The sequence below is a fragment of the Lepus europaeus genome, chromosome 2 (genome assembly GCF_033115175.1).
Source record: "Lepus europaeus isolate LE1 chromosome 2, mLepTim1.pri, whole genome shotgun sequence".
Classification (NCBI taxonomy): domain Eukaryota; kingdom Metazoa; phylum Chordata; class Mammalia; order Lagomorpha; family Leporidae; genus Lepus; species Lepus europaeus.
Genome location: NC_084828.1, coordinates 69,360,940 through 69,387,022, shown reverse-complemented (window position 1 = coordinate 69,387,022; position 26,083 = coordinate 69,360,940). Strand labels below are relative to the sequence as shown.

Here is a 26,083-nt window from a genome sequence, read left to right as displayed (position 1 = left end):
CTAAGCTTCTGGAACAACACTGGTTTTACCATGTATCTGCTCCCTTTCCGCCTAGCTGCAACATCACCTAATTTGGTTCATATTCAGAGATATTTTTGATAGATTGCTTTATCTCTCCCAAAATAGGAAGTGATTTGGAAAACTATCACTTTTTTTTAGGCAGTAAAGAATGTGCTTTAGAAATATTGTAGTTAGTAGTTTCATTGCTTTCAATGACTCTTTATTTGATTGCAATTACTACAACCAAACAGGATTCCCAGCATTCTGACAAAGACGTTAGCAGCTGAGGGCTGTTGTCAGGTAGAAAATAAAAGGGAAGTAAAATTATACCTCTGGAGCTGTTATTCACAAAACCTCTACATAAACTCGAGGGACGTAGGAATGATTCAAACAGTGGTGCGGATCGCCACTTGGCGAGGAGAGAATCACATCCAGTCCGGGGCTGCAACCTGGGACCATGCATGGGATCGCAGCCTCACATGCAGACCTAGCAGCGCCTCCCCGGGCCCTCACTGTACTAATTGAATTTCTCCAGGTGAAAGTTGTGGCCACGAATCTGAACGCGGCAGAGGAGGCCCTGGAGGCCTATCAGCGAGAGAAGCAGCAGCGCCTGAACGAACTGCTGGTGGTCGTGCCGCTCAAGCTCCACCAGGTGCGGCGTGCGGGAGAGGGCGCCCGGCGCGGTCTGAGCAGAAGGGCTACCTCATCCGGGGCTTCCCAGGCGGAGATTCAGGGGTCGCTAGTGGGGAACACTGTGGTCCTTTGCTGACGAGTCTACTGGAAGGATGACGACACACCCCAGCTGTTCTTGTCTGTCGTCAGATTGCCTCCTTCTTGGGAAGTTTGGTCGTTTTAGGTCTGGAGTAATCAGGCACCAATAACTGAAGAGGGGAATGAATGTCCTAGCGGCTGAAATCTGAGGTCTTGCCCACACAACTCTTTCTATACCCTCTGTAAATAGACGTGGGTGAGTGATGCACGAATGAGCTCTACTTAATCTTTAGTCATTAATGAGGGAGCTCAAGACACCAGGAATATTTTCTCCTTTTTCCCCTCTTTGTTAATGTCCACTCTACTCAAATTATAACTTATAGTAAATCGTAGAAATACATATAGTAAATATATATATAAATATAGTAAATTTATATATATATTTATATATATAAATATTTGTGTATGTTATATATATACTTTATATACATGAGAAAAAAGGCTTATTATATCCTGTTTTGTCAGGGTAAGAGAAGCAGTTATATTTCAGGGAAAAAAATACACTTTGATTAGCCTTTTATCTATTTTCTGTAAGCTGACTCAAGGTAGAGTAGTTCTATAGCCATATGTCCATCATTATGCAGTAGGTATTAGGCATGATCTGTCTGGGAAGAATCCTGACTCTGGAGATAGAAGATTTGGCTTATTGTCTGGCAACAACTTTCTCTTTACCTCACACTGCCACTTGGTGATGAGAAAGAAAGAGAACCCCAAAAGCAAGGACCTAAGCAAGGGACAGAGAAGGAAGTACTCCCCTGTGTCCCCTGTGACATTGCATTTAACTTGAATCTTTGTCTGTTTTTTTTTTTTTTTTTTTGATTCATTTTGTCTTTGTAGATAGAGTATATGGTGTTTGGAGAAATCCCTAGTGATCTTTCTGGTACTTTGGTCTTCTCTAACCACTCCTTGGGACGGCTGCAGGAAAGAATTGTTCAGCTCCAAGAAGAAAATTCCAAGCAGCAAAAGCTTAACAAAGAATGCCGAGAGAGGCGTAAACAGCTCATCCGGGAAAAGAGAGAGATGGCCAAAACTATACATAGTGAGTATGTAAGGCCATGATTCCCAGTAACACCCATTGGTAAGAGGGGCCTCTTGAGCAACTGTCTCCAACTTTGAAAACAGTTATCACAGATTCACAACCACTGAGAGAAAATAAGAGTAAGTTCTCGTTTTCCACTTCCCGGCTCTTCTGACACCAAGATCATGCTCCTGTCTTAAAAGGGGACATCTTTTATCATATAATCAGTTTTTCTTTGTAAAATAAAATATAGGCTAATTTAGTAAGAACCTGTGTGTCTGCTACTTGCCTTAAGCCAGCCCAATAGATGCCAAATATATTCAATTAAGTTTTTAATTCACAGTTCCATGATGGTTGGCAACTTTTTCACATACATTTGGCATTTACTCTTTTCCTTTTCTGTACCTTGCCTGTTGTATCCTTTGCCCATTTCTCATTTATGTTTTTTGTTTCTTACTGCTCTTAGGGATTTTTAAATATAGTGTATTCATTTTTGTACATCAAAACTCTTCCAGTTTGTGACATGCCTTCATTGTCCAGTGTGTCTTTTGGGATACAGATATTTTAAATCCCTAAATCATTAAATATTATATTTTACCAATCTGTGTATGATTTGTACATTGTAAATGGGGATCTGTTTTATTTAAGAAATTCTTTTCCATTTTGAAGTAATGAAGACGTTTTTTGATTCAGCAATCCTAATACAGGATATATATCTGAACAAAATTAAGTCAATTTTCATATTTTGAAGATATCTGCACTCCCATTTTACATGCAGTATTATTTACAACAGCCAAGATATGGAATCAATCTAAGTATCCATAAAAGGTGAATGCACTAGAGAGTGATACAGACACACCCCCTCAAACCGCAGTACAATGAAATGCTATTCATTCTTTAAAATAGAAATACTGTCATTTGTGGCACTGTGGATTAACCTAGAAGACATTATGTTGAGTGAAATAAGCCAGGCACAGAAAGACAAAAACCATATGATCTTGCTTAGATGAGAAGTATAAACAAGTTGAACTCAGAAATAGTAGAATTGTGGTTAGCAAGGACTGGGAGGAAGTGAGGGTGTTGGGAGATGTTGGTAAGATAATAATAAAATTCCCATTAAGAGAAATAAGTTGGAAAGTGATATTGTACAACATAGTATCTATAGTTAATAATAATGTTACACTCATGAAAATAGATTTTAAGTCTTCTCACCACAAAAGAATTATCTGTGAGATAATGCATATGTTAATGAGTTAGCCATTTCACTATCCATCTATCTTCTTATATATCTTCCTATATAGGTGAATAAATCTCAAAACCACAGGTTATATAAAATACATGTATGCAATGTTTATCTAGTAGAAAAAAGGCAATTCTCTGTAGTTTCATCTATTAGTGTTCTTCACATGTGCAATTTTTTCCTCCATAAATCTTTCATTTAAAGAATACAGACGTCATACATTTCATAATTACAGCTTTAGGAACATGATGATTCTTCCCTCCAACCCACTCTCCCACCCCTCCACTTCCTCCCTGTCCTATTCTCATTCATATTTTTTTTACTAAGACCTATTTTCAATGAACTTTATACACATATGATTAATTCTATGTTAACAGTTCAACAAATAGTATGGGGGAAAAACTGCTCTTCAGCAGTCAAGACAAGTGCTGTTCAAAGTCATTGCTTTTCCAAGTTTCAATTTCACATCTATAGATTACCTTTTAGGTGCTCTATTAGTTATCACAGGTCAGGGAGACTATATGGCATTTGTCATTTTGGGACTGGCTTATCTCACTAAGTATGATATTTTCCAGTTTGAGCCATTTTGTTGCAAATGATAAGATTGCATTTTTAACTGCTTTGTAGTATTCCATGGTGTACATATCCCATAATTTCTTTATCCAGTCTTCAGTTGATGGTCATTTGGGTTGACTCCATATCTTAGTTATTGTGAATTGAGCTGCAATAAATATGAGGGTACAGATAATTCTTTCATATGCTGATTTCATTTCCCTTGGGTAAATTCCCAAGAGAGAGGTGGCTGGGTAATATGGTAGGTCTATATTCAGATTTCTGAGGTATCTCCATATTGTCTTCCACAGTGCCTTTACCAGTTTAAATTCCAAAAAACAGTAGATTAGGGTACCCTTTTTAACAATGTCCTTGACAGCATTTGTTGTTTGTTGATTTCCGTATGAAAGTCATTCTAACGGGGGGGGGGGGTGAGGTAAAACCTCATGTGGTTTTGATTATTTGCATTTCCCTGATTGCTAGTGATCCTGAGCATTTTTTCATGTCTGTTGGCCATTCGGGATTCCAGTTTTGAAAAATGGACCATTTTTAGTCCTTTGCCCATTTCTTAACTGAGTTGTTTATTTTGTTGTTGTGGAGCTTCTTGATCTCTTTATATATTCTGGTTATTAATCCTTTATCAGCTGCTTAGTTTGCAAATAATTTTTCCTATTCTGCCAGTTGCCTTTTCACTTTGCTGAGTGTTAATTTTGAAGTACAGAAGCTTCTCAGTTTGATGTAATCCAATTTGTCAATTTTTGTTTGATTGCCTGTGCCTCTAGGGTTTTTTCAAAGAACTCTTTGCCTATGCCAATGTCTTACAGGATTTCCTCAATGTTCTCTAATACTCTGATGGTATCTGGTTGTAGACTCAGGTCTTTAATAAATTCTGAGTGGGTTTTGTGTAAGGTAGAGGTCTTGCTTTATACTTCTGCATGTGGAGATCCAGTTTTCCCAGCACCATTTGTTGAAGAGACTGTCCTTTCTCCAAGGATTGGTTTTAGCTCCTTTGTCAAAGATAAGTTGGTTGTAGATGCATGGATTGATTTTTGGCATTGCTATTCTGTTCCATTGGCCTATCCATCTGTTTTTGTATCAATAACATGCTGTTTTGTTTATAACTGCACTGTAGTATGCCTTGAAATCTGGAATTGGGATGCCTCCAGCTTTGTTTTTGTTATATAAGATTGCTTCAGCTATTCGTGGTCTCCTGTGTTTCCATATGAATTTCTGCATTATTTTTTCTATATCTGAGAAGAATGTCCTTGGTATTTTGATTGATATCGCATTGAATCTGTAAATTGCTTTGGTAGTGTGGATATTTTGATGATATTGATTCTTACAATCCATGGACATGGAAGATCTTTCCATATTTTTTTTTTGTATCTTCTATTTCTTTCATTAAGAAATAGAAATAGATCTTTGACATCCTTGGTTAAATTTATTCCAAGGTATTTGATTTATTTTGTAGCTATTGTGAATGGGATTGATCTTCAAAGTTCTTTCTCAACTATGGCATTGTCTGTGTATATATAGGCTGTTAATTTTTATGTATTGACTTTATATCCTGCTACTTTACCAAACTCTTCTATGAGTTCCAATAGCCTATTAGTGGGGTCTTTTGGATCCCCTATATATATGGAATCATGTCATCTGTAAATAGAGTTTGACTTCCTCCTTCCCAATTTGTATCCCTTTGATTTATTTTTCTTACCTAATGTCTCTGGCTAAAACATTCAAGACTATATATTGAATAGCAATGGTGAGAGTGGGAATCCTTGTCTGGTTTTAGATCTCAGTGGGAATGCTTCCAGCTTTTCCCCATTCAGTAAGATGCTGTCATGGGTATGTCATAAATTGCCATGATTGTGTTGAGGAATGTTCCTTCTATAACCAGTTTGCTTAGAGTTTTCATCTTGTTGTATCTTATCAAACACTTTCTCTGCATCTATTGAGATAATCATATGGTTTTTGTTCTTTAATTTGTTAATGTTATGTATCACATTGATTGATTTGTGAATGTTGAATCATCCCTGCATAGCTGGGATAAATCCCACTTGGTCTATGTGAATGATCTTTCTGATGTATTGAATTCAATTGGCTAGTATTTTGTTAAGGATTTTTATGTCTGTTTTTCATCAGGGAAATTGGTGTGTAGTTCTCTTTTGCTTATGCATCTTTTCAGGTTTAGGAATTAAGTTGATGCTGGCTTCATGGCAAGAATTTGAGAGGATTCCCTCCCTTTCAATTGTGTTGAATAGCTTGAGAAGAATTGGAATTATCTTTAAATTTCTGGTAGAGTTCAGCAGTAAAGCCATCTGCTCCTGGGCTTTTCATTTTTAGAAGAGTCTGTATTACTGGTTCCATTTCTCTCTTGGTTACTGGTCTGTTTAGGTTTTCTGTGTCTTCATGGCTGAGTTTGGGTAGGTTGTATGTGTCCAGGAATCTTTCCATTTCCTCTAGTTTTCTCCATTTGTTGGCATACAGCTCTTTATAGTAATTTCTGATGCTTCTTTTTTACTTCTGTGGTGTTTGTTGTTACATTTCCTTTTTTGTCTCTAATTTTATTGATTTGGGTCTTCTCTTCTTTTTTGGTTTGGTTTGCTGTTGATTTTCTAGGTCTTTGAGAGGCATTGATAGCTCGTTTATTTGGTGCCTTTCCAATTTCTTGATGTAGTCACCAATTGCTGTAAACTTTCCTCTTAACCCTGCTTTTGCCGTATCCCATAAGTTTTGATATGTTATATTGTCATCTTCATTTGTTTCCATAAATTGTTTGATTTCTCTTTTGATTTCTTCAGTGACCCACTGTTCATTCAGGAGCATGTTGTTCAGTTTCCATGTGTTTGCATATGTTCTAGAGATTCCTGAATTGCTGCTTTCCAAGTTCATTCCATTGTGGCCAGAGAGGATGCATGTTATGATTTCATTTTTTTTTAATTTGCTGTGACTTGCTTTATGGCTTAGTATGTGGTCAATCCTATACAAAGTTCCATGCACTGCTGAGAAGAATTTTTGTATACTCTGTGACTGTTGGATGGAAAGTTCTGTAGATATCTGTTAGGTCCATTTGGTCTATAGTGTTGATTAACTGTTGTTTCCTTGCTGATTTTCTGCCTGGTTGATCTGTCCCTTGCTGGAAGTGGGATATTGAAGTCATCCATTATTATTGTATTGGAGTCTACATCTCCCTTTAGATCCTTTAACATTTCTTTTAAATATCCAGGTGCCCGTAATTAGGTGCATATACATTTATAGTAGTTGCATCTTCCTGTTGAATTGATCCCTTAATCATTACATAGTGTCCTTCTTTGGCTCTTTTAACAGTTTTTGTGTTAAAGTCTTTTGTCTGATATTAGGATGGCTGTCCCAGCTCTTTTTTGTTTTTTTTCCTAGCATGGAATATCTTTTTCCATCCTTTCACTTTCAGTCTGTAGGTGTCTTTTTTGGTGAGATGGATTCTTGTAGGCAGCAAATAGATGGCTTTTGTTTTTTATTCTATTCCATCAATCTGTGTCTTAACTGGAAAGCTGAGGCCATTTACATTCAAGGTGACTATTGATAAGTAATGATTTGGCTCTGCCATTTTTCCATAAATATTCCTATTGTTTACTTTGAATTTTCTTTGTACTTTTACAGAGAGATTTTATGCCTTCACCTTTTTTCATAGTGATGGTCCTGTTTCTGTGTTTCTGTGTGTAGCACATCTTTAAGCATCTTTTGTAAGCTGGATGAGTGGTGACAAATTCTTTCAATTTCTGTTTGTTATGGAAGGCCTTTAATTTAGCTTCATCCATAAATGAGAGCTTTGCAGGGTACAGTATTCTGGGTTGATAGTTTTTTTCTCTTAAGACTTGGAATATATCTCACCATTCTCTTCTAGCTTGTAGGTTTTTTGATGAAAGTCAGCTGTGAATCTAATTGGAGATCCTCTGAAAGTAATCCAGCATTTTTCTTGTGCATATTTTAGAATATTTTCTTTATGCTTTACTGTGGAGAGTTTGACTATAATGTGGTGAAGATCTCTTCTGGTCATGTTTATTAGGAGTTCTATGTGCTTCCTGAACTTGGATGTCCCTTTCTTTCTCCAAATTAGGGAAGTTTTCTGTGCTTACTTCACTAAAAAGGCCTTCTAATCTATTCTCTCTTTCCATGCCTTCAGGAACCCCTAAGACTGGTATTTGGGTTGTTTGATAGTATCCTGTAGATCTCCAACAGTGTTTTTTGGTTTTCTAATTTCTTCTCATTTTGATCTGACTGTAAAATTTCCAGAGATTTGTCTTCTGACTCAGTCTTTCTTCTGCTTCACCGAGTCTGTCGTTAAGGCTTTCCTCCGCATTCTTTATTTGTTCTGCTGAATTATTCACTTCCAAGATTTCATTTTGATTTCTCTTTAAGATCTCAGTTCCATGGGAGAAATTTTCTTTTTCTTTTTTTTTTTTTTTTTTTTTGACAGGCAGAGTGGATAGTGAGAGAGAAAGACAGAGAGAAAGGTCTTCCTTTTTGCTGTTGGTTCACCCTCTAATGGCTGCTACGGCTGGCGCATTGCGCTTATCCGAAGCCAGGAGCCAGGTGCTTCTCCTGGTCTCCCATGGGGTGCAGGGCCCAAGGACTTGGGCCATCCTCCACTGTCTTCCCGAGCCACAGCAGAGAGCTGGCCTGGAAGAGGGGCAACCGGGATAGAATCCGGCACCCCGACTGGGACTAGAACCTGGTGTGCCGGCGCCACAAGGTGGAGGATTAGCCTGTTAAGCCACGGCGCCAGCCAAGAAATTTTCTTTCATGTTATGGATGGATTTTATTAGTTCATAGATTTGCTTCTGATTATTTCAAAGTAATCGTTTGATCAATTTTTTGAATTCCATTTCTAGCATTTCTTCAGTCTCTTCATCTTCACATTCTAGTATTGAAGTATTGTGTTCCTTTGGGGGCATCATGTTGTCTTCCTTAATATTGCTTCTTGAGTTGCTGCATTTATTATTCAGCATTTGTAGAGATACTTGTTTGTTTCTTTTTTATTTTGTTTTTTCCCTGTGATGGTTTTTATCTTTTTGCTATGCCTCTGTGGCTTAGTGGAATGTCTGCTTTTTCAGTGAGTCCCTAGAGGCATGTGGTGGGTGTGGCCAGGGAGCTCTGTTCAGTGTTCCAGGGTGAAGGGAATGTCCAAGGTGACACCCAGGTTGGGCATGGTAAATCTCCTCTCTCTCTCTCTCCTCTCTCTTTCTCTCTTTCTCTCTTCCTCTCTTTTTTAATACGAGGGGAGGTTTGTTTTGCTCTGTTGGTATAGTCTCAATGCTCACCTCCTTCCTTCAAAAGAGACCAGAGTCTGCGCTAGCCCCAGTGAGTACAATATTTGTCAATGCTGCACCAGGAACCACACAAAGCATCTGCGCAGTCCTTGGTATGAGCATGGATCCCACGGCAATGACCCTCAAGAGGAAATCAGTGAGCCCCAAGCATGTGGAGCCACCCACAGTGACTGCCCAAAGTCTCAGCCACTCCCTGTGCCCTCCCATGCAGCCATAGTGTTTTCACAGTCCAGCACACAACTCTCCCACATTCACAAGCACCCGGCCCCCTATCAGTTCTCCCAGCCATACTCAGGCATCTCTACTCGGCAGGTTGTTGGGTGTGCAGACACAAGCTGGTGCAGCTGTTACATATTTTCAAAATGGTGCCTTCCTTCTCTTGGCTTGTTACAGGACTCCTGTGCAGGACGGTTGGAGAGAGAAAAATGTGCCCGCTTTTTTTCTCCTCTATTTGGCAGGTGCACTATACCACACAGGGCTCCAAGCCGGGCCCGTGCTACGTTCTTCCCACAGCTTTATCGCCAGTGGCCTGTGCTGCTATAGTCTGGTCTCACCTCTCTCTAAAGCTGTTGCTGGGGCTCTTGGCTGCTAGGGTCCTGAGTTGTGCACATCCACACCCTCCATGGAAGTACACAGTGTCCCTCTGGTTTGCATGGAGTTTCCTCTGCTGTCTTCTCCCTAACTCTTCCCTGAGAGTACACTCCACTTTTTAAAAACTATCTTTCCTTAGACTAGAGCAGTAAGTTCCCTCCCTATTCCGCCATCTTGGATCCACCCACAAGCACAGGTGTGTTTTTTTTAAAGATTTATTTTATTTATTTGAGAGAGTTACACAGAGAGAGGAGAGGCAGAGAGAGAGAGAGAGAGAGAAAGAGAGAGAGGTCTTCTGTGTGTTAGTTCACTCCCAAGATGGCCACAACAGCTGGAGCTGTGCTGATTCAAAGCCAGGAGCCAGGAGCCAGGAGCTTCTTCCAGGTCTCCCACGTGGGTGCAGAGGCCCAAGAACTTGGGCCATCCTCCACTGCTATCCTAGGCCATAGCAGAGAGCTGGATTGGAAGAGGAGCAGCCAGGACTAAAACCAGCGCCCATATGAGATGCCAGCGCTTCAGGCCAGAGCTTCAACCCACTGCACCACAGTGCCAGCACCGCACATGTGCATTTTTATTTATTTATTTATTTTTTATTTTTTGACAGGCAGAGTGGACAGTGAGAGAGAGAGAGAGAGTAAGGTCTTCTTTTGCCGTTGGTTCACCCCTCAATGGCTACTGCGGCCAGTGCGCTGCAGCCAGTGCACCGCGCTGATCCAAAGCCAGGAGCCAGGTGCTTATCCTGGTCTCCATGCGGGTGCAGGGCCCAAGCACTTGGGCCATCCTCCACTGCCTTCCCCGGGCCATAGCAGAGAGCTGGCCTGGAAGAGGGGCAACCGGGACAGAATCCGGCGCCCCGACCGGGACTAGAACCCAATGTGCTGGCGCCGCTAGGTGAAGGATTAGCCTGTTGAGCCACGGCGCCGGCCCCATGTGCATTTTTAACCCATCTGGAATTGAGGTAACTCTAGGACAAGATAATTATCTTTTGAAATACTTTTTGTAATTTTTGGTATATTGAACATAAGTTATCAAGTGTTAGAACAAAAGGAATTCCATGGATTTGCCATGCAGCGCCACTGCCAACACTACTTTGTCTCTCTGTGTGTACTGTACCCCATTCTCTGTCTTGTCTCCTGACACCTAGAGGTAGCCACTCTTCCATTCTGGGTTTAGCATTCCCATTCTTTTAAAATAGATTTTAACACACTTATGTGTTTTTGCAAATAATGTATTGCTTTAGAACTTTATAACAATATTGTGCCCTGTGTCATCCTGTGAAACACACTGAAGCATGGAGTAGAGTCAATGTAGGGGAAAGGTGGGAAAGAAGGTGGGGGACATAGCAGGGCAGGGTAGGGCAGACCACAGAGGGCCTTGTTAGCTATGCTAGCACTTGAATTTTAACTTGGAGTACAATGGGAGCTTCTATTGTAAATGCTTGCTCTGTTCTTAACACTAGTGCTGTAGAGATCAATAAAAACAAGAAACCTTGCAAAGTTTATAATTAGCTGGAACCTGTTAACAGTCTGTGGAGGGGCAGGTCAGCTTGTGTAAGCCAGCTGGGAAAAAAACGAGTCAGTTTTACACAGTATTTTGAAGATGAAAAGACACCAGAGGTAGGAACGGGTACTTTGTGAGTGAGAAAAGCAGCAGGTGAAAAGCCACAGAGGAAAGCCAGTTGATAGCATGCAGTCTTCTGTCATCTTGCGAAAGCTCTTCCTTGGGGTTTTACTGCCAGTGGTGATACTCGGTTAATAATGGAAGCCATTGGTCACTCTGAGACGGTGATTGCCTTCTTCTAGAAATGGAAGAAACAGTCCGTCAACTGATGGTCAGCAAGTTTGGCCGTGTGATAGACCTGGAAGCCCTTCAGACGCTTTCTGTTAACACAACTCTTGAGGAACTAAAGATCAGAAAACTTCGAAAGGAGCTATCGAATGCGAAGGAAATGAAGATGTGGGAGGTGAGGAGAGGGCCAGTGAACTTCCGTGATTGACTCTAGGCAGAGGCAGGAAATCCTGGTGAGCTCTAGGTGGCTCCATCTCTGGAGCTGCAGCTGGAGCTGGGTCTGTGGGCCCAAGGTGGCTCTCCCAGGGTCTCTGCTGTTCACTTAGTGGGAAGAACTTCCCTGTCTTGGAGTGAGAGCCTCAGCACCAGCAGGTTTTCTGGTCTCAGGTACATATACATATGATGCAAAAAATGGTACAAAAGATTATAGAGATACCACTTTGAAGTCTGAATTCATGTATACATACGCTGAGTATTAGAGATGGAACTACTAGCCTTTAAAAAAAATCTAATTGTGTTATTGGATAGTTTTGAATGCTCTTCCAGCTTGGAAATTAGAAACTATCTCTGAGTAATAAGTTCTGTAACAAGACACTTTGCTTGCTAAGGTCTTGAAAAATGTTAATGCTCACCTCTTGTTCCTAGCACATGACACAGTGCCCCGTTCCAGCCTGATTCAGAGATTGGAGCTGCTGTGAACCCACAGACCATCAGGACTCTCCCAGTCAGCACATAGGGTGGGAGGGAACATTCCTATTGCTTTCTTGTGCAATGGCCCCATCTTATCTTTGCTAACCCAAGATAGACCACTATGCTATGAAGAAGAAAATTACTTAGATTTCCGTGTCAGTGGAATTGGTCTCTATCAGAATAATGCTGGAGATAATATGTGAAATCTAAAATATAGGTTGGGTACCCTACTCGGAAAATTAGAAACCTGAAATGTTTTAAAATCCAAAAATTTTGAGTGCCAACATAATACCACAAGTAAAAAACTCCATACCAGACCCCATGTGGATAAGTCACAGTCAAAACATAGGTGCACTGAAAATATTGTATCAAACTGTCTTCAGGCATGAGTATAAAGTGTATGTGAATATAAATGGATTTTGTGTTTATTTGAGTCCCTTCCTCCAAGATACTTCATTTTGTGTATGTAAATATTTCAAAATCCAAAATCTGAAATGCTTCAGGTTTCACGCATTTCAGATAAGGGATCCACTACCTGTAATTTGTTGGAGCTACAGGAGAACGAAAGAAAGTCACTATGCAGATATATGGCCAGTCCAGCCAGCTACCCTGAGGATCATGGATCACTGCGGGAGAAAGCAATATATGAAAGTTTGTTGTTTAGATGATCACCATTCCTTTAGAGTAATGAGTACCAGAAATCAGTAATGCATATTAACTTCATTCTTCAACAATATCTACCTTATTTATACCATCTTTTTTTTCCTTGAACAGTCTTAAATGCTTCTCATCTTTTTTATTTAAAGATTTATTTTATTTATTTAGGGGCCAGCAGCACCAGCATCCCATATGGGTGCCGGTTCATGTCCTGGCTGCTCTACTTCCAATCCAGCTACCTGCTAATGGCCTAGAAAAGCAGTATATGATGACCCAAGTACTTGGGCTTCTGCATCCATGTGGGAGACCTAGAAGAAGCTCTTGGCTCCTGGCTTTGGATTGGCTCAGCTCTGGCCATTGTGGCCATTGGAGAATGAGCTAGCAGATGGAAGACCTCTCTCTCTCTCTTTCTCTCTCTCTCTCTCCTTTTATCTCTGTAACTCTACCTCTCAGATAAAAGATTTTTATTTATTTTAAAAATATCTTTATTTATTTGAAAGGCAGAGCTACAGAGAAAGAGGGAGAGACAGAAAGATATCTTCTATTTGCTGGTTGGCTCCCTAAATGGTTGCAAACAGCCGGGTCTGGGTCAGGCCAAAATCATGAGCCAGGAGCTTCTTCCAAGTCCCCCACATGGGTGCATATATCCAGGAACTTGGGTGATCTTCCACTGCTTTCTCAGGTGCATTGGTAGGGAGCTGGATTTTTTTTTTAAGATTTATTTTATTTATTTGAAAGACAGAGTTACACAGAGAGGTAGAGACAGAGAGAGGTCTTCCAACTGTTGGTTCATTCCCCAAATGGCCTCAATGACCAGAGCTGTGCAGATCTGAAGCCAGGAGCTTCTTCCGGATCTCCCACATGTGTGTAGAGACCCAAGGACTTGGGCCATCTTCTACTGCTTTCCCAGGCCACAGCAGAGAGCTAGATCGGAAGAAGAGCAGCCGGGACTAGAACAGGCGCCCATATGGGATGCCAGGCTTCAGGCCAGGGCTTTAACCCTCTGCACCACAGTGCTGGCCCCCAAGGAGCTAGATTGTAAGTGGAGCAGCCTGGACTTGAACTGGTGCCCATATAGGATGCTGGCACTGCAGGCTGCATCTTAACCCACTGTGCCACAGCACTGGCCTCTCTTCTCATCTTTAATCAGGCCAGACATGGTGCAATTGCTTCTGTTTGTATTCTCATACGGACTTCTGACTTGTGGCTCCATTTATCTGATGGTTTTGATCAACTCTAGGTGATCATTTTTCTCTATCTCCCATCTTATTTGCTTAATCCATTTTGCTTCTATCTATCGTGGTAGGAAAAGATTGCTCAAATGCGATGGGAACTAATGATGAAGACAAAAGAACACACCAAAAAGCTTCATCAGATGAATGATCTATGTATTGAAAAGAAGAAACTAGATTCTCGATTGAATACACTACAGAACCAGCAGGTATGTTCCTTATCTTCCTTTGTCAGAGTTCAGGAAGCTCTTAACAGTGGCTGTTCACAGGAATGTGTCCTGGCATTCAAACAGATCTTAATTTTGGACCACTTCCTGGCCATCTGGTTCCCTGAGGACATTGGGTCAGTTTAGCCACATGCAACTCTGCTTTACTCAATTCCTTTTGGGTCTCTTAGAAAAGTATCAGCATCTTCTGGGAAACTGTTTAAAATGTGACTTCTTGCCCCCCCCCCCCAATCTAATGAACCAGAAGCTTTGGGGAAAGGACCCCAGCAATCAGTGCATTAACAAGCCTTGTGGGTGATTCTGCTGTGCACTGGAGTTTAAAAATCACTGACCTTGTCTACATATGATCAGAGTCGGCAAACTTGGAAGGCTTCCATAGCCTTGGCAACTCATGACGACAGCCTAGGGTGGTTACTGGCGCCATAAACTAGAGTGTCAATTTGTTGGGTCAACAACAGGAGCCACTGTGCACTTGCTCCTCATGTGGGATCTCTGTCCTTAATGTGCTGTACATTGTGATTTAATGCTATAACTAGTACTCAAACAGTATGTTTCACTTTGTGTTTCTATGTGGGTGCAAACTGTTGAAATCTTTATACTAAATTGATCTTCTGTATATAAAGAGAATTGAAAATGAATCTTGATGCAAATGGAAGGGGAGAGGGAGCGGGAGAGGGGAGGGTTGTGGGTGGGAGGGAAGTAATGGGAGGGGGAAGCCATTGTAATCCATAAGCTGTACACTGGAAATTTATATTCATTAAATAAAAGTTTAAAAAAAAAAAGTTAACATGATCAAAAAAAAAAAATCACTGGTCTATAAAGTCCCAAAGAAAGAGAATATGGTATCTTCCATGGGGAATCAATAAGCAGATTTGGGAGGCCTACAATTGCAGATTAGATCTGAAAGGAAAACTGCAGATGGATTCTCAAGGGCCCTAACGCCATAGAAGATTTTTGTGTGAGGCGTCAAGGAAGCATTTGAGAATGTTAACACCTAAACAAAGTCTTTACAGACCAGGCAGTCAATGTTTGTTGACTTGATGTGCTTTGCTAAGCCCAGATACATTGGAGAGAAAGAACTTGGAGGGAGGAGATCAGTTGAATGGGAAAGGAACTTACTAGATTATGTCTCCTTACATAGTGCATCTTTCTAGTTATCTCTACTGTATATCTTTACATAAATAGTCTCCTTACATATGCTGTCTCATTTAATCCTCGAAACACTACTTCCCAAAGTTTAGAGGCTAAGTAACTTGTTCAAGCTCTCACAGTGAATGCATGGTGAAGGCAGCTTTTACATCCACGTCTGTCTGCCTCCAGAGCTGACTCTATTGCCTTTTTTTTAAAAAGATTTATTCATTTATTTGTAAGTCAGAAGTACAGAGAGAGGTCTTCCATCTGCTGATTCACTCTTCAAATGGCTGCAACAGCAGGGGCTAGGCCAGGGCAAAGCCAAGAGCCAGAAGCTTCTTCCAGGTCTCCCACTTAGGAGCAGGGGTCCATGCACATGGGACGTCTTCCACTGCTTTCCCAGGTGCATTAGCAGGGAGCTGATCAGAAGTGAAGCAGCTGGGACTTGAACCAGTGCCTATGTGAGATGCCAGCACTGAAGACAGCAGCTCAACCCGCTGCACCACAGTGCCAGCCCCTCCATTGCCTCTTACAATGACATGGAGATGAATTAGGATGTTGTTGTTAAAAATGAAAATGCAGGTGTCAAAAGATTTCTCAAAGTAAGCATAGCAAAAACTCAGTTGGCTATGATGAGGAGAATGGAGAGGAAGTTAAGGTGATTTCAGAGTGTCCAGCTGGAGTGACTGGGGGCATATTTTGACCTGTCAGGTATGCTTTTGGCTATAAGTAACCGAAAGCCCCACTTAGTGTAGCTTGGACAAATAGCCATTTTTCTGATCTCACAAGAGGTCTGGAGGGAGATGACGGTGGGTGTCACTGTAGCAGCTCCTTTAGGTCAGGGCCAGTGTTTCGGCGATCCTCTTGGCATTTCCTTCAAAGTCACAAGACGGCTTCTTCAGCTCTATTTCACAGCCATGTGTCCACCTTCTCTGTTCCTTGTTTTAAGGAAGCAAAAATTGGCCTGGGCATCACGGCATCACGGTGCAGCAGGTTGCACTGCAGCTTGGAATGCTCACATTCCGTACTGGGATGCTTGTTCTTGTCCGGGCTCCTCTGTTCCAATCCAGCTTCCTGCAAATGCACAAGGACCCAAGTGCTTGGATCCCTGCCGTCCACGTGGGAGACCCGGATGGAGTGCTGGGCTCCTGGCTGCAGCCTGGCCTAGCCTTTCTGTTGCAGGCATTTGGCAGGGGGTGAACCAGCAGATGGAAGATCTCTCTCTCACTCTCTGTCATTCTGCCTTTCAAATAAGTAAATAAACTTTTAAAAAGAGAAGTTTTCTGTTAACATCCAATTAGCCAACACTAGCTGGAAGGGAAACTGGGTAAAGTTAGAGTTTAACTCTCACAGCCTCTGAAATAGAACAAGGAAGAGGCAGATGGGAGTTGGAAAACCCTTGCTTCCTACAAAGGTGTGCCATCAGAAATAGGGGTCATGGATGGCTGCAGACAACCTGTTTCTAACCCTTCAGCCCTTAGCAGTACAGTGACCGAGGCCAATGAGTGGAGCTCTGAGTCTGTTTCCATATCCATAAAACTGAAATAACAATGTATAGTTCACAGTGCTGTGAGGGTTAAACGAGAGAGCATATGTCAAGCACTGTGGCCCAGAGTGGGCATGAGGTAAATGTTAGATCCTTCCTATAACAGGCGTTTCATGCATGCAGACCTAAGCACCCACCTGCATAACCAGCACAAGGGCAGGGTCTGGGTGCAGTGCTGGGACCTAGCCATAACGGGCCCTGTCTCTAAGAGGCACGGGGGCTGGCCTGAAAACCAGGCATTAAACAGCATTTAGGTTGAGCCACTTGAACTTGGCATTATTTTGGGTTCAGAAGAAAAGAGGTGGCTGGCACTGTGGCTCACTAGGCTAATGTTCTGCTGTGGCACCGGCACCCTGGGTTCTAGTCCCGGTTGGGGCATCAGGTACCAGTCCCGGTTACTCCTCTTCCAGTCCAGCTCTCTGCTGTGGCCTGGGAGGGCAGCGGAGGATGGCCCAAGTGCTTGGGCCCTGCACCCGCATGGGAGACCAGGAGGAAGCACCTGGCTCCTGGCTTCAGATCAGCACAGCTCCAGCCATGGCGGCCATTTGGGGGGTGAACCAACGGAAGGAAGACCTCTCTCTCTGTCTCTCTGTCTATAACTCTCTCTCTGTCTCTCTCACTAACTCTGCCTGGCAAAAAAAAAAAAAAAAAATTCAAAAAAAATAAAGAGGTGACATAACTTTCCTCTGGCTCAGTCTGATCATTACGATGGTGGATACATAGGATGGATGTTTTCCCAGACCAGAGAGCAGGAAGTCCTAACCCAGTCTGTGGAGCAAAGGTGTCGAACCTCCAAGTGAGGTCTGGCGCATGAGCAGGAGCCAGCCGTACCAGATGAGGAGAGAGGGGTTCTTTAAGGGAACCAAAATTTGGGCCAAATAGAAGACCCACCTCTCTCTTATAATTCAGTGGTGACCGCTGAGGTGATGCCTGGCTGGCGGCTGGCTTACTGTGCTACTGCTCTTCCAGTGGGGATTTGCATTTAAGGGTTGTTCCTTAGTTCAAATGCATGTTCTTTATTAAAAAAAAAATTATTTGAAAGACAGAGTTACAGAGAGATTTTCTTCTGGTTCACTCCCCAAACAGCCACAAGAGCCAGAGCTGAGCCGATCCAAAGCCAGGAGCCAGGAGCTTCTTATGGGTCTCCCACGTGGGTGCAACAGCCCAAGCACTTGGGCCATCCTCCACTGCTTTCCCAGGCACATTAGCAGGGAGGTGGATCAGAAGTGGAGTGGCTGGGACTTGAACCGGTGCCTATATGTGATGCCAGCGCTGAAGGCTGGGGCTCTAACCCACTGTGCCACAGTGTCAGCCCTGAACGTTATTTCTGATGGTGGAAGTTCAGCAGAGGAATTGAAGGCTCCTTAAATGAAGGCACAGAGGCTGTTTAGCCTGACTGTAAGGTGCCCTCCTAACAGATATGTAAGGGCGGGGCTCAATAGGCTAATCCCCCGCCTTGCGGCACCAGCACACCGGGTTCTAGTCCCGGTCAGGGCGCCGGATTCTGTCCCAGTTGCTCCTCTTCCAGGCCAGCCTTCTGCTATGGCCCGGGAGTGCAGTGGAGGATGGCCCAAGTCCTTGGGCCCTGCACCCACATGGGAGACCAGGAGAAGCACTTGGCTCCTGGCTTCGGATCAGCGCGATGCACCGGCCGCGGTGGCCATTGGAGGGTGAACCAATGGCAAAAAGGAAGACCTTTCTCTCTCTCTCTCTCTCTCTCTCTCTCTCTCTCTCTCTCACTGTCCGCTCTGCCTGTCAAAAAGAAAAGAAAAAAAAAAAACAGATATGTAATGTAAGGGCGGCCCATTTCTTACATCCAGACCGCGCTCACAGCAAAGGGGTGTTGTCTTTCAACAGGGCAATGCCTTCCAGAGGCCCCGGAAAGCAGATATTGTGGCAAAAGAGAGGATCACAGAACTGATCCGAACCCAGTCGGAAAGGATTTTGGCCCTAAAGCAAGAGATTGCTCTACTGCGCAAGAAGGGGGGCCTTATCCTGCCACCCATTCAGTCTGTACAAGAGACCGACGTGAAGCCCACGGAGCTATGAATCACGGTGCTGCTTTCTGAAGTCCAGCCAGGAGCTCCGACATCATCCTCTGGCAGTTCTGTTTCTCACCTGCAACACCACCATTAAAGTTTCCGAACCTAAAACCCTAAGACCAGATCTAGTCATTTAGTTCAATAATTCTTCTCCAACTCGGTTCTTTCAGAGCTGGCTACAGCGTAGTAAATCCAGCTGTTTCTGAACTGAACCATCTTAGATGTTTGGAACCTACTACATTGTATCGCCTAATGGCAAGAAAGCATCTGTTCTATATTTTGTCTTAGGAATATTTGTTTTTCTGGTATTCTGAATTTTTAGCCATTGGCAATAAAAACTATTATTCAGCAATCCACAAGAAAACTTCCTTTTCTCAACCCTTGGATCTTTAGAAAACAAACTTTGTTTTTGTTAAATGTTCTCTGGGAGAACACAAGAGAAAAAGACAAACTATTTTGCCAACAATAGCATAGAATAAGAAATGCAAATTAGGATTTTGGCGTGGTTGACTTCACAAGGCAGTTATTTGAGGGTTCAGGATTCAGGAAGCGCAGACAGACAGCAAAGCAGTTTGCTTTCGTTTGCTTTGCGTTGGCTGAAAGCAGGAAAATAACCAGCTTCCCGAGTCCCCCACGGCTTTTCAAAGCCCTCAGTTCTGAGTGCAACAGCAGATTGTGTTTTGTCCACTAAGGACACGTTTCTCTGAAGGTCCGTGCAGTTTCCCCAGTGCTCTTAGGTGTTCCCCAGCTTCTCATGTCCTCAGTTTTTGTTTGAATCATTTGCTAGTTTCGACACCTAACAGGAAATGAAGTAGATTTACGTCACTCTGAGAGAGCATCTCTAACAATCATTTTTGACTATGTAAAACATTTTTAAACTAATTCAAGAGAATCCTTTGGTTTGGAGGTAAGTACACTTTGAAATTAATGGCTGCAACCATGGAAAAAGGATCACACGGACCTGGCGGGTTCTGTTAGCCTTAGAGTGTAGCACTTTAGATTCAGAGCTCTCTGGGTCTGTCCGAATGAGATGCTTGACTTCTGGGATGTTCCAGCATGGAAGTTAGCAACCAAGAAGCACAGTTACTGGTATTGCATAAATGTAGGGGGCAGCTCAGCAGTGCCAACTCCTCCTAACCTGTGGTTAGCCCACTAGTCTGCTCCCCAAAATCATAGACAGGACTTGCTTTCTGTGTGTTAGAATATTCTCAGACGTGGCCACTTGGCCTATTATCTCTGTAAGAGTCTTTCCTAGGTAAGAGGTGAAAAGAGTTTATTGTTTGTGCCTGTCACCAAAAATGTCTGCTGTGACAGCTTCTCTACCTTTTATCACCTTCTTGTATTTTTCAAAATGTGCTAGTCTCAGTTTATCTATTGCTATGTGAAAAACTGCTCCCTAAAACTTAGCCCAAAACAACCAGCCCAGGGCTGAGTGGGTTTCCGAGAGCCAGGAATCTGAGAGCAGCTAGGCTGAGTGTCTCTGGCACAGGGTCTGTCGTGCAGTTGAAGTCACACCGCATTGGGGCTGCCATCGTCTGCAGCATGCCTGGAGCCAGGGCAGCTACCTGCAAAACTCACTGGCTTGGCTGCCTGCAGGAGCCCGCAGGTCCTCACTGAACAGACCTCTCCGTGGGGCTGATCACATGACTTTCCCTGGAGCCAGTAACCCAAGAGCGCAAGAGAGAGCATGAGAGGATAACCTGGATGGAAGCTGGAGTGCTTTACAATTTGGTCATGGAAATGACCTATCCTTATTGCTATGTGGGTCACATAGGTCAGTCTTGGTGTGATGTGGGAAGGGACCCAACATGGTGTGAATTACATTAGTGTCCTTAGGGACCACCGTGGGAGCTGGCCACCACCATGGATAAAGTGGTTGGTCTCGAGAAAGATCTTGCAATATTATCACCTTGCTAGTTTTGAGAGCCAGAAGTTGCATGCTCTTCTGGGCCTCATTTATGATACGACAAAGGAGGAATTTGGCTAAGTTCTTAGGATCCTTTCCATTCTGAAATTCTGTGATTCTGCATGCAGCAAGAATGAATTTAGTCTGTGGGAGAGCCATGCCAATGATCCCATGTGTTTTTCAACTTAGAATAAAACTAATTGGGATTATTTCCTTTCCCAAAGTGAACTAGACTAAATCACTAGCTAAGTCTGTAATATTCAGGGCTTCATCCAGCATGTTCAGGATTTGTATAGTTAACAACTCTTTTATTTTGAATTGGACAAGTTACTTTAAGAGCTTTTGTTTCACTTCTACTCAATCTCAGCTGTAACCTTGAAGCTATAATTAAGTATGAGCATCTGAGTCTTTAGCAAGTGAAGCTTCAAAGGATCCCCAGGATGCAGGCCGGAGAGGAGGCAGCTGGAACAGGACCTGCTCCCCAGATCACCCTGCTGTCTGGCCCCTGCTGTGCGCTCACGTGTGCAGGTGAGGCCCAACATCAGCTTTGCCCCAACTACTTGTTCATCAATAGTGAATGCTAAGTCGGCTATTTGAGCTCTCATTCACAGTACCACTGAATCTCAGTATTGGAAGAAAAATGGAGCTGAGCCTTGTCTCCTGTCACTGAAGGCCCCCGTCCTCAGGGAGGTCTGTGAGCCATCAGTGGACCTCCGCGCTCCACCGGCTCCCACCCAGCAGGTCTCACTCTTCCCTTCATAGTTTACACAGCCTTTGCTGACTGGATCAAAACGTTAGGAAGGCACTAGAATAGTAACTAACCTGCATCCCAATACCACACACAACGGCACTGCAGCCCTGAGCTGTTCTGTCTCCTGGGCTGAAGCTTAAACCTAAGGTCCTGACTTTCCCTCTCTTCTCTGCAAGGGAAACACACACATCTGTCCCACTTGACAAGCCTCAGGAGGGCTTTTTCTCTCCCGCGACTTTTTAGCTAAAACCAAGCAGCACTGTCACGATTCCGGCACTGTGCAGAAAGCAGATGCTTCACATTCCACTGAGTTAAGTTTACCCAAAACCATTCTGACAACCAGACCATCAAGGAGAAACACAGGGGGATCTGTAAAAGGCCGCGTGCTGGAAGGCGAGCGGTAGCTCTGAGCAGAGGGCCCTGGGTTAGCGAAGCGGGGACGGAGGATGTAAGCCTTGCCCAATGGGGAAGTGACCTGTCGGCCTTCACTGCCGGGTTGGGCCTGAAGTCGCACTATCCCATTTCTTCTCTTCCATGCTCTGCTTCTCCTTACCTAGCATTTTCATGTCCCTTAAAGTCATCCAGTTTTTAAAACACTACTTTCCTGAAAATGCTGCAGCATTTCTGTGAGAACTGTTTTTCCCAGGTTTGGCTATTTGACAGGGAAAGGGTAGTACAGGAGTCTTGAGCAGCAGCTGCCCTTCTTCTTCTGGCCAGCAGAGGGCACACTTGTCCTAAACAGAGTCTGACCCAATTCCTGGAGCAGCCCTAGGATCCCTTTGTCAAATTCTTTCTGGTTAGAAGCCAGGGCCTGGCATGCCTCAATGAGATTGTCTCAAGTGGCATTTCATCTCTAACTCAACCTCACTGAAATCTAGAAAACTGACCGTGCCCTGAAAACTCAGTTAAAGTATACGAAAACTGTCGCGGCAAGCCCCAGGCGCCATCAAGTCCAGTTCCACATTTAAAGGTTTTTAGTTTTCAGCCTATAAAAGAAAGCTCTGGTTGATCCTTTAGCTGGCCAGCAGTGAGTGTTGATTTTAACCAGTGAGTCAACCGCCCCGGCGATGCCGGCCTATCTCTGGAAACAAGGGGCGTGAGCTGCCTGGGCACCGCATGTTCACGTGCAGCCCGGCCCTTAGGCAAACAGCAGCTCGGAGGAAAGATCTGGATGGAATACACACGCCTCTATATAAAGGATTGGTTTCATTCCTTCAATCTGATCAGAGCTCTCCCACAAGAGAACCAGGAATCTGCTGTTCCTTGCCCATTCTACAGAACGCGTTAATCAAAACACAACAGACAAGGTCTGAAAAGACAAAACAAAAAAATGCAAAACGTTTTCGCTGACTTCTCCAGATGTCATCACTGAATGGATGGGTATTCTCTTCAATCCTCAAAGACTGAATTCCACCGTCTCAAGAAAATGCTGACTCATAGATGACTAAGCTGAAGGTTACAGGGAAGACTAAATATTTATTTAGAAGTTACAGTGTTTGTTTTTACAGAGATATGTTGTCACAGATTACTGATGCTGGAAGGTCTGTTAATGCTTATGGTGCTGTACACATCGCAGTCTGGTCTCCTGGCGTCTCAGGAAAGCGTTTCCTGTAGCACAGATGCAGCCATCTTCGGGGGTCTGTCTCCAGACTGTGGTTCTTGCTCTTCCCTCGTGGCAGTCAAGTGCAGTGTGCCTAGGAGTCTGCCTTTCGTCCGCTGGGCTGTGGGCCTCCTGCCGCCTCCCAGGCAGCCGGCAGAAGTCCTCAGCAAGGAGTCCGTGCTCTGGCCATCGCCATTACTCTGTCCTGCTGAGGTTTGTTTCCCTCTCGTGCTTCAGTGGGAAGGATGCCTTATGTCTCTCCAGAATTATAAAAACACATATACAGTTATTTACAAGTGCATAAATATATAAATATGACTATAATAGAAAAATAAATACCAATTTTTCTCTGTCTCTTTAAAAAAAAAAAACAAAAACATAGTCTTTCTGGGATATCAGCTTCTGCCTAAACTGCAGGAGGCGGCGTTTCAAACGACACGTGCACCGTTGGGCTGGCGGAGCGCCGCACCACAGGTTCCTGTCCTAGGTAGGACCCTGTGGGGTGCTGGGGACACCAGTCTCCTCCACCCACGTGGCAGATGTCAGGACTGTCCACCTCTTCCACGGGTACCAGGCCCAAACAGCACGGGGTCCCTGCGGGGGAAAGAAGGTGGGAGCGTTAAAACCCAGACTGACCAGGAAACCAACTCATGATGGCACTGGGCCAGTCTCTGTCTTTGGTGGCAGCTGGTTATACTGGCCCAAAGGGAGGGAGAGAAACCTACAACCAAGCGCAGGCATTCATGGAGAGGGCCACTGGCTACACACGTCCCTCCCACCTGGGACCATGGAGGCTCCCAAGCACTCAGCCTGCCCCCAGGGGTCCAGGCTGCTGGGATGCCCTCTGGTGTGGCTGCTGGTCATAACCATCACACCCACAATTCACTCCCTGCAGACTGACGTGCGGCGGGGGCTGGCTCTAGGAGTCTTTCAGAATCGAACTTCCCAGAGATCGGGCCTAGGATCTGCACGGGAATGGACATGCACACCACAGAGGCTGAGACACATCAGCAATCCTCTGAACCAGCCTCGGTCCTAACTGGGCACCCACGGATTTCCAAGGGGACCAGAGGACCAGAGGTTGGTGCTGGGGGGAGGGACAGGAAAGGCCCTGAGCCTCTCGGAGCAGTGCTGTGCGTGCACAGAGCTCTGATGATGCTGTAGTGAGAACTTGGCTCCTTAACCACTGATGCAATCTTACTCCTTAATTAAGAGACAAGACCCAACAGAGCAAGTGATTAGAGAATGCTTCTTGGTGATGGGAGGCGAAAGGAATTTGTGAATGGCCTTGAAATGCAGACACAAAACAGGCTCCTATCCCTGGCACGGAGAAGCGGCCTTTCCTTGGCCTCTGAGGGCCACGGGTTACAGCACTGCAGGATCCACCTGGTTGCCCACAGACCTTCCGCAGCCAAGGGGAGTGGCGAGCCTCCCCCCACCCTCGCTCCCCTCCACACTGGCGCAGTGGATGGCCCCTCAGCACGCCCCACTTTAGAGACTGCTCTCTCCTCGCCTCTGCTGCTGGGCCATGAATGCCGACCTCAGGTCATCCCCAACCTGTTCACTTCCGCTGCCCGCTCCCTGGCCCTGACCTGAGTGAAATGCAGGGTCCCACGGTGCCTCCAGCCCAGGACCGTCGGGCGCACTCCTCACGTGTGACCGGCCCGTGGCCAGAGGCTGTTCCTGGAGGTGGGGCTGCAGCAGCTGGGGAGCTGAGTCATCAGGCAGTGTGTATAAGAAAGCGCCCTCGTCTGGGTGAGGCGTGGGGCCCCTGCGTTGCAAAAGACCAGATGGAGCCGTGAGGCAGGGACAGAGTGGGCCAGTGCTCCTGTGGCATCCCCACGCCTGCCCTGGCTGCGGGGCGTCACACCATCAGCTCCACCGACCCTGCTGGCGCACTGCCATTTCATGCTGCAGCGGGAGCTGTGGAGGCGGGTGTCCAGGGGCCCCAAGTTGGTTGTAGGTGGGCGTCTTCGGCCCACTCAGCGAGGGAAGGTCTCAGGTGGCAAGGGCATCCTAACCACAAGCACAACACTTAGTGCTGAGGGGCACAGCCTGGTGGGAGGATGGCGGTCAGCCTCGGGGGCCACCAAGATGAGCAAAAGCACTTGGTGCTGGGCGAGGGGCTACAGAGAGGTGGGACTCCGAGGCTAGCGGGTGAGAGGCAGGGAGGGGCGGGACCCGCTTACCTGGTCAGCTGGTGGCTTTGGGAGTCGTAAACATTGCCAAGAAGGGTCTGGCTCAGCAGGCTGTTGGTGTCATCTTGCTGCTCAAAGGCAAGAGTAACCCAGCGGTCACGGTGGGGCGTCCCATCACCATCCGTGGCTGCCTGACGCCCCAAGCGGCAGCCCAAGGGCCCCCTCTGAGGTTCCGCAGCTGCCAGCCACTCCCTGAACCCTGGGAGCCCGTTACCTGCTGAAGCTCCCCTGGGCAGTGCTGCTGAGGCTTCATGCCGGGGTAGGCCGCGGGCCCGGCGGGGCAGCCCCTGCTCACGTGGACCCTGCCGGCACGGGCCTGTCCATTGAGGCCACTGCCATAGGGCTGAGTGTTGGCTCGGTGGCCCGGGAGTCCTCCGAGCGGCACCATGGTGTACTGGCAGGAGGAGGCCAGCAGGGCACTTCGAGGGAAAGCCAGGTCTGTGGTATGTTCTGTCAGGACAAGAGGACAGAGGCCGGCTTGGATCAAGGAAGCCGTGCACACGAAGCCAGGGAGCCACTGGCCGCACAGGGTCGCGGCTGTTGGCTGGGAGCTGGCCTTGCCTGAGGGAAGGATCTTTCTGTCCCTGTTTCTTCCCAACATCTAACATCTCGCCGTTCTTTGGCACTGAGGAGAAGGGTGGGAGACCGGGGCAGCAGTTTGAGGGGAAAGGTGGTGAGGGGGAGGAGCGGATGAGGCCAGTCAGGGTTGCCATCTGAAGCAGAGGTTAGGGGATAAAAGAAAGATTCACTCAGAGTCAGGGAAAAGCTGGAGGCAGCCCCGGACCCAGAGAAGAGGCAGAGGCTGCCTGAAGTCTGAACGTGAGGTCAGAGAAG

The 26,083-nt window shown here is 45.1% G+C and overlaps 2 protein-coding genes across 4 annotated transcripts in view; one reads left to right on the top strand and one right to left on the bottom strand.

The window, feature by feature from the left end:
* CFAP44 (cilia and flagella associated protein 44) overlaps positions 1 to 18,801 on the top strand; it is a 116,369-nt gene extending 97,568 nt beyond the window's left edge. The window contains exons 31-35 of the mRNA XM_062176743.1: positions 536 to 652; positions 1,609 to 1,810; positions 11,284 to 11,444; positions 13,923 to 14,057; positions 18,610 to 18,801. Coding sequence (XP_062032727.1) covers positions 536 to 652; positions 1,609 to 1,810; positions 11,284 to 11,444; positions 13,923 to 14,057; positions 18,610 to 18,801 — 807 coding nt within the window. The remainder of the gene's footprint in view (positions 1 to 535; positions 653 to 1,608; positions 1,811 to 11,283; positions 11,445 to 13,922; positions 14,058 to 18,609) is intronic.
* A 4,115-nt stretch (positions 18,802 to 22,916) lies between these two features.
* Positions 22,917 to 26,083, bottom strand: part of BOC (BOC cell adhesion associated, oncogene regulated) — an 85,601-nt gene continuing 82,434 nt past the window's right edge. For all 3 annotated transcript variants that reach the window (XM_062208162.1, XM_062208175.1, XM_062208173.1), the window contains 4 exons: positions 25,464 to 25,699; positions 25,241 to 25,317; positions 24,644 to 24,822; positions 22,917 to 23,645 (listed from right to left, as the gene is read on the bottom strand). In XM_062208162.1, the coding sequence (XP_062064146.1) occupies positions 23,458 to 23,645; positions 24,644 to 24,822; positions 25,241 to 25,317; positions 25,464 to 25,699 (680 nt within the window). In that variant the 3' untranslated portion in view covers positions 22,917 to 23,457. The remainder of the gene's footprint in view (positions 23,646 to 24,643; positions 24,823 to 25,240; positions 25,318 to 25,463; positions 25,700 to 26,083) is intronic.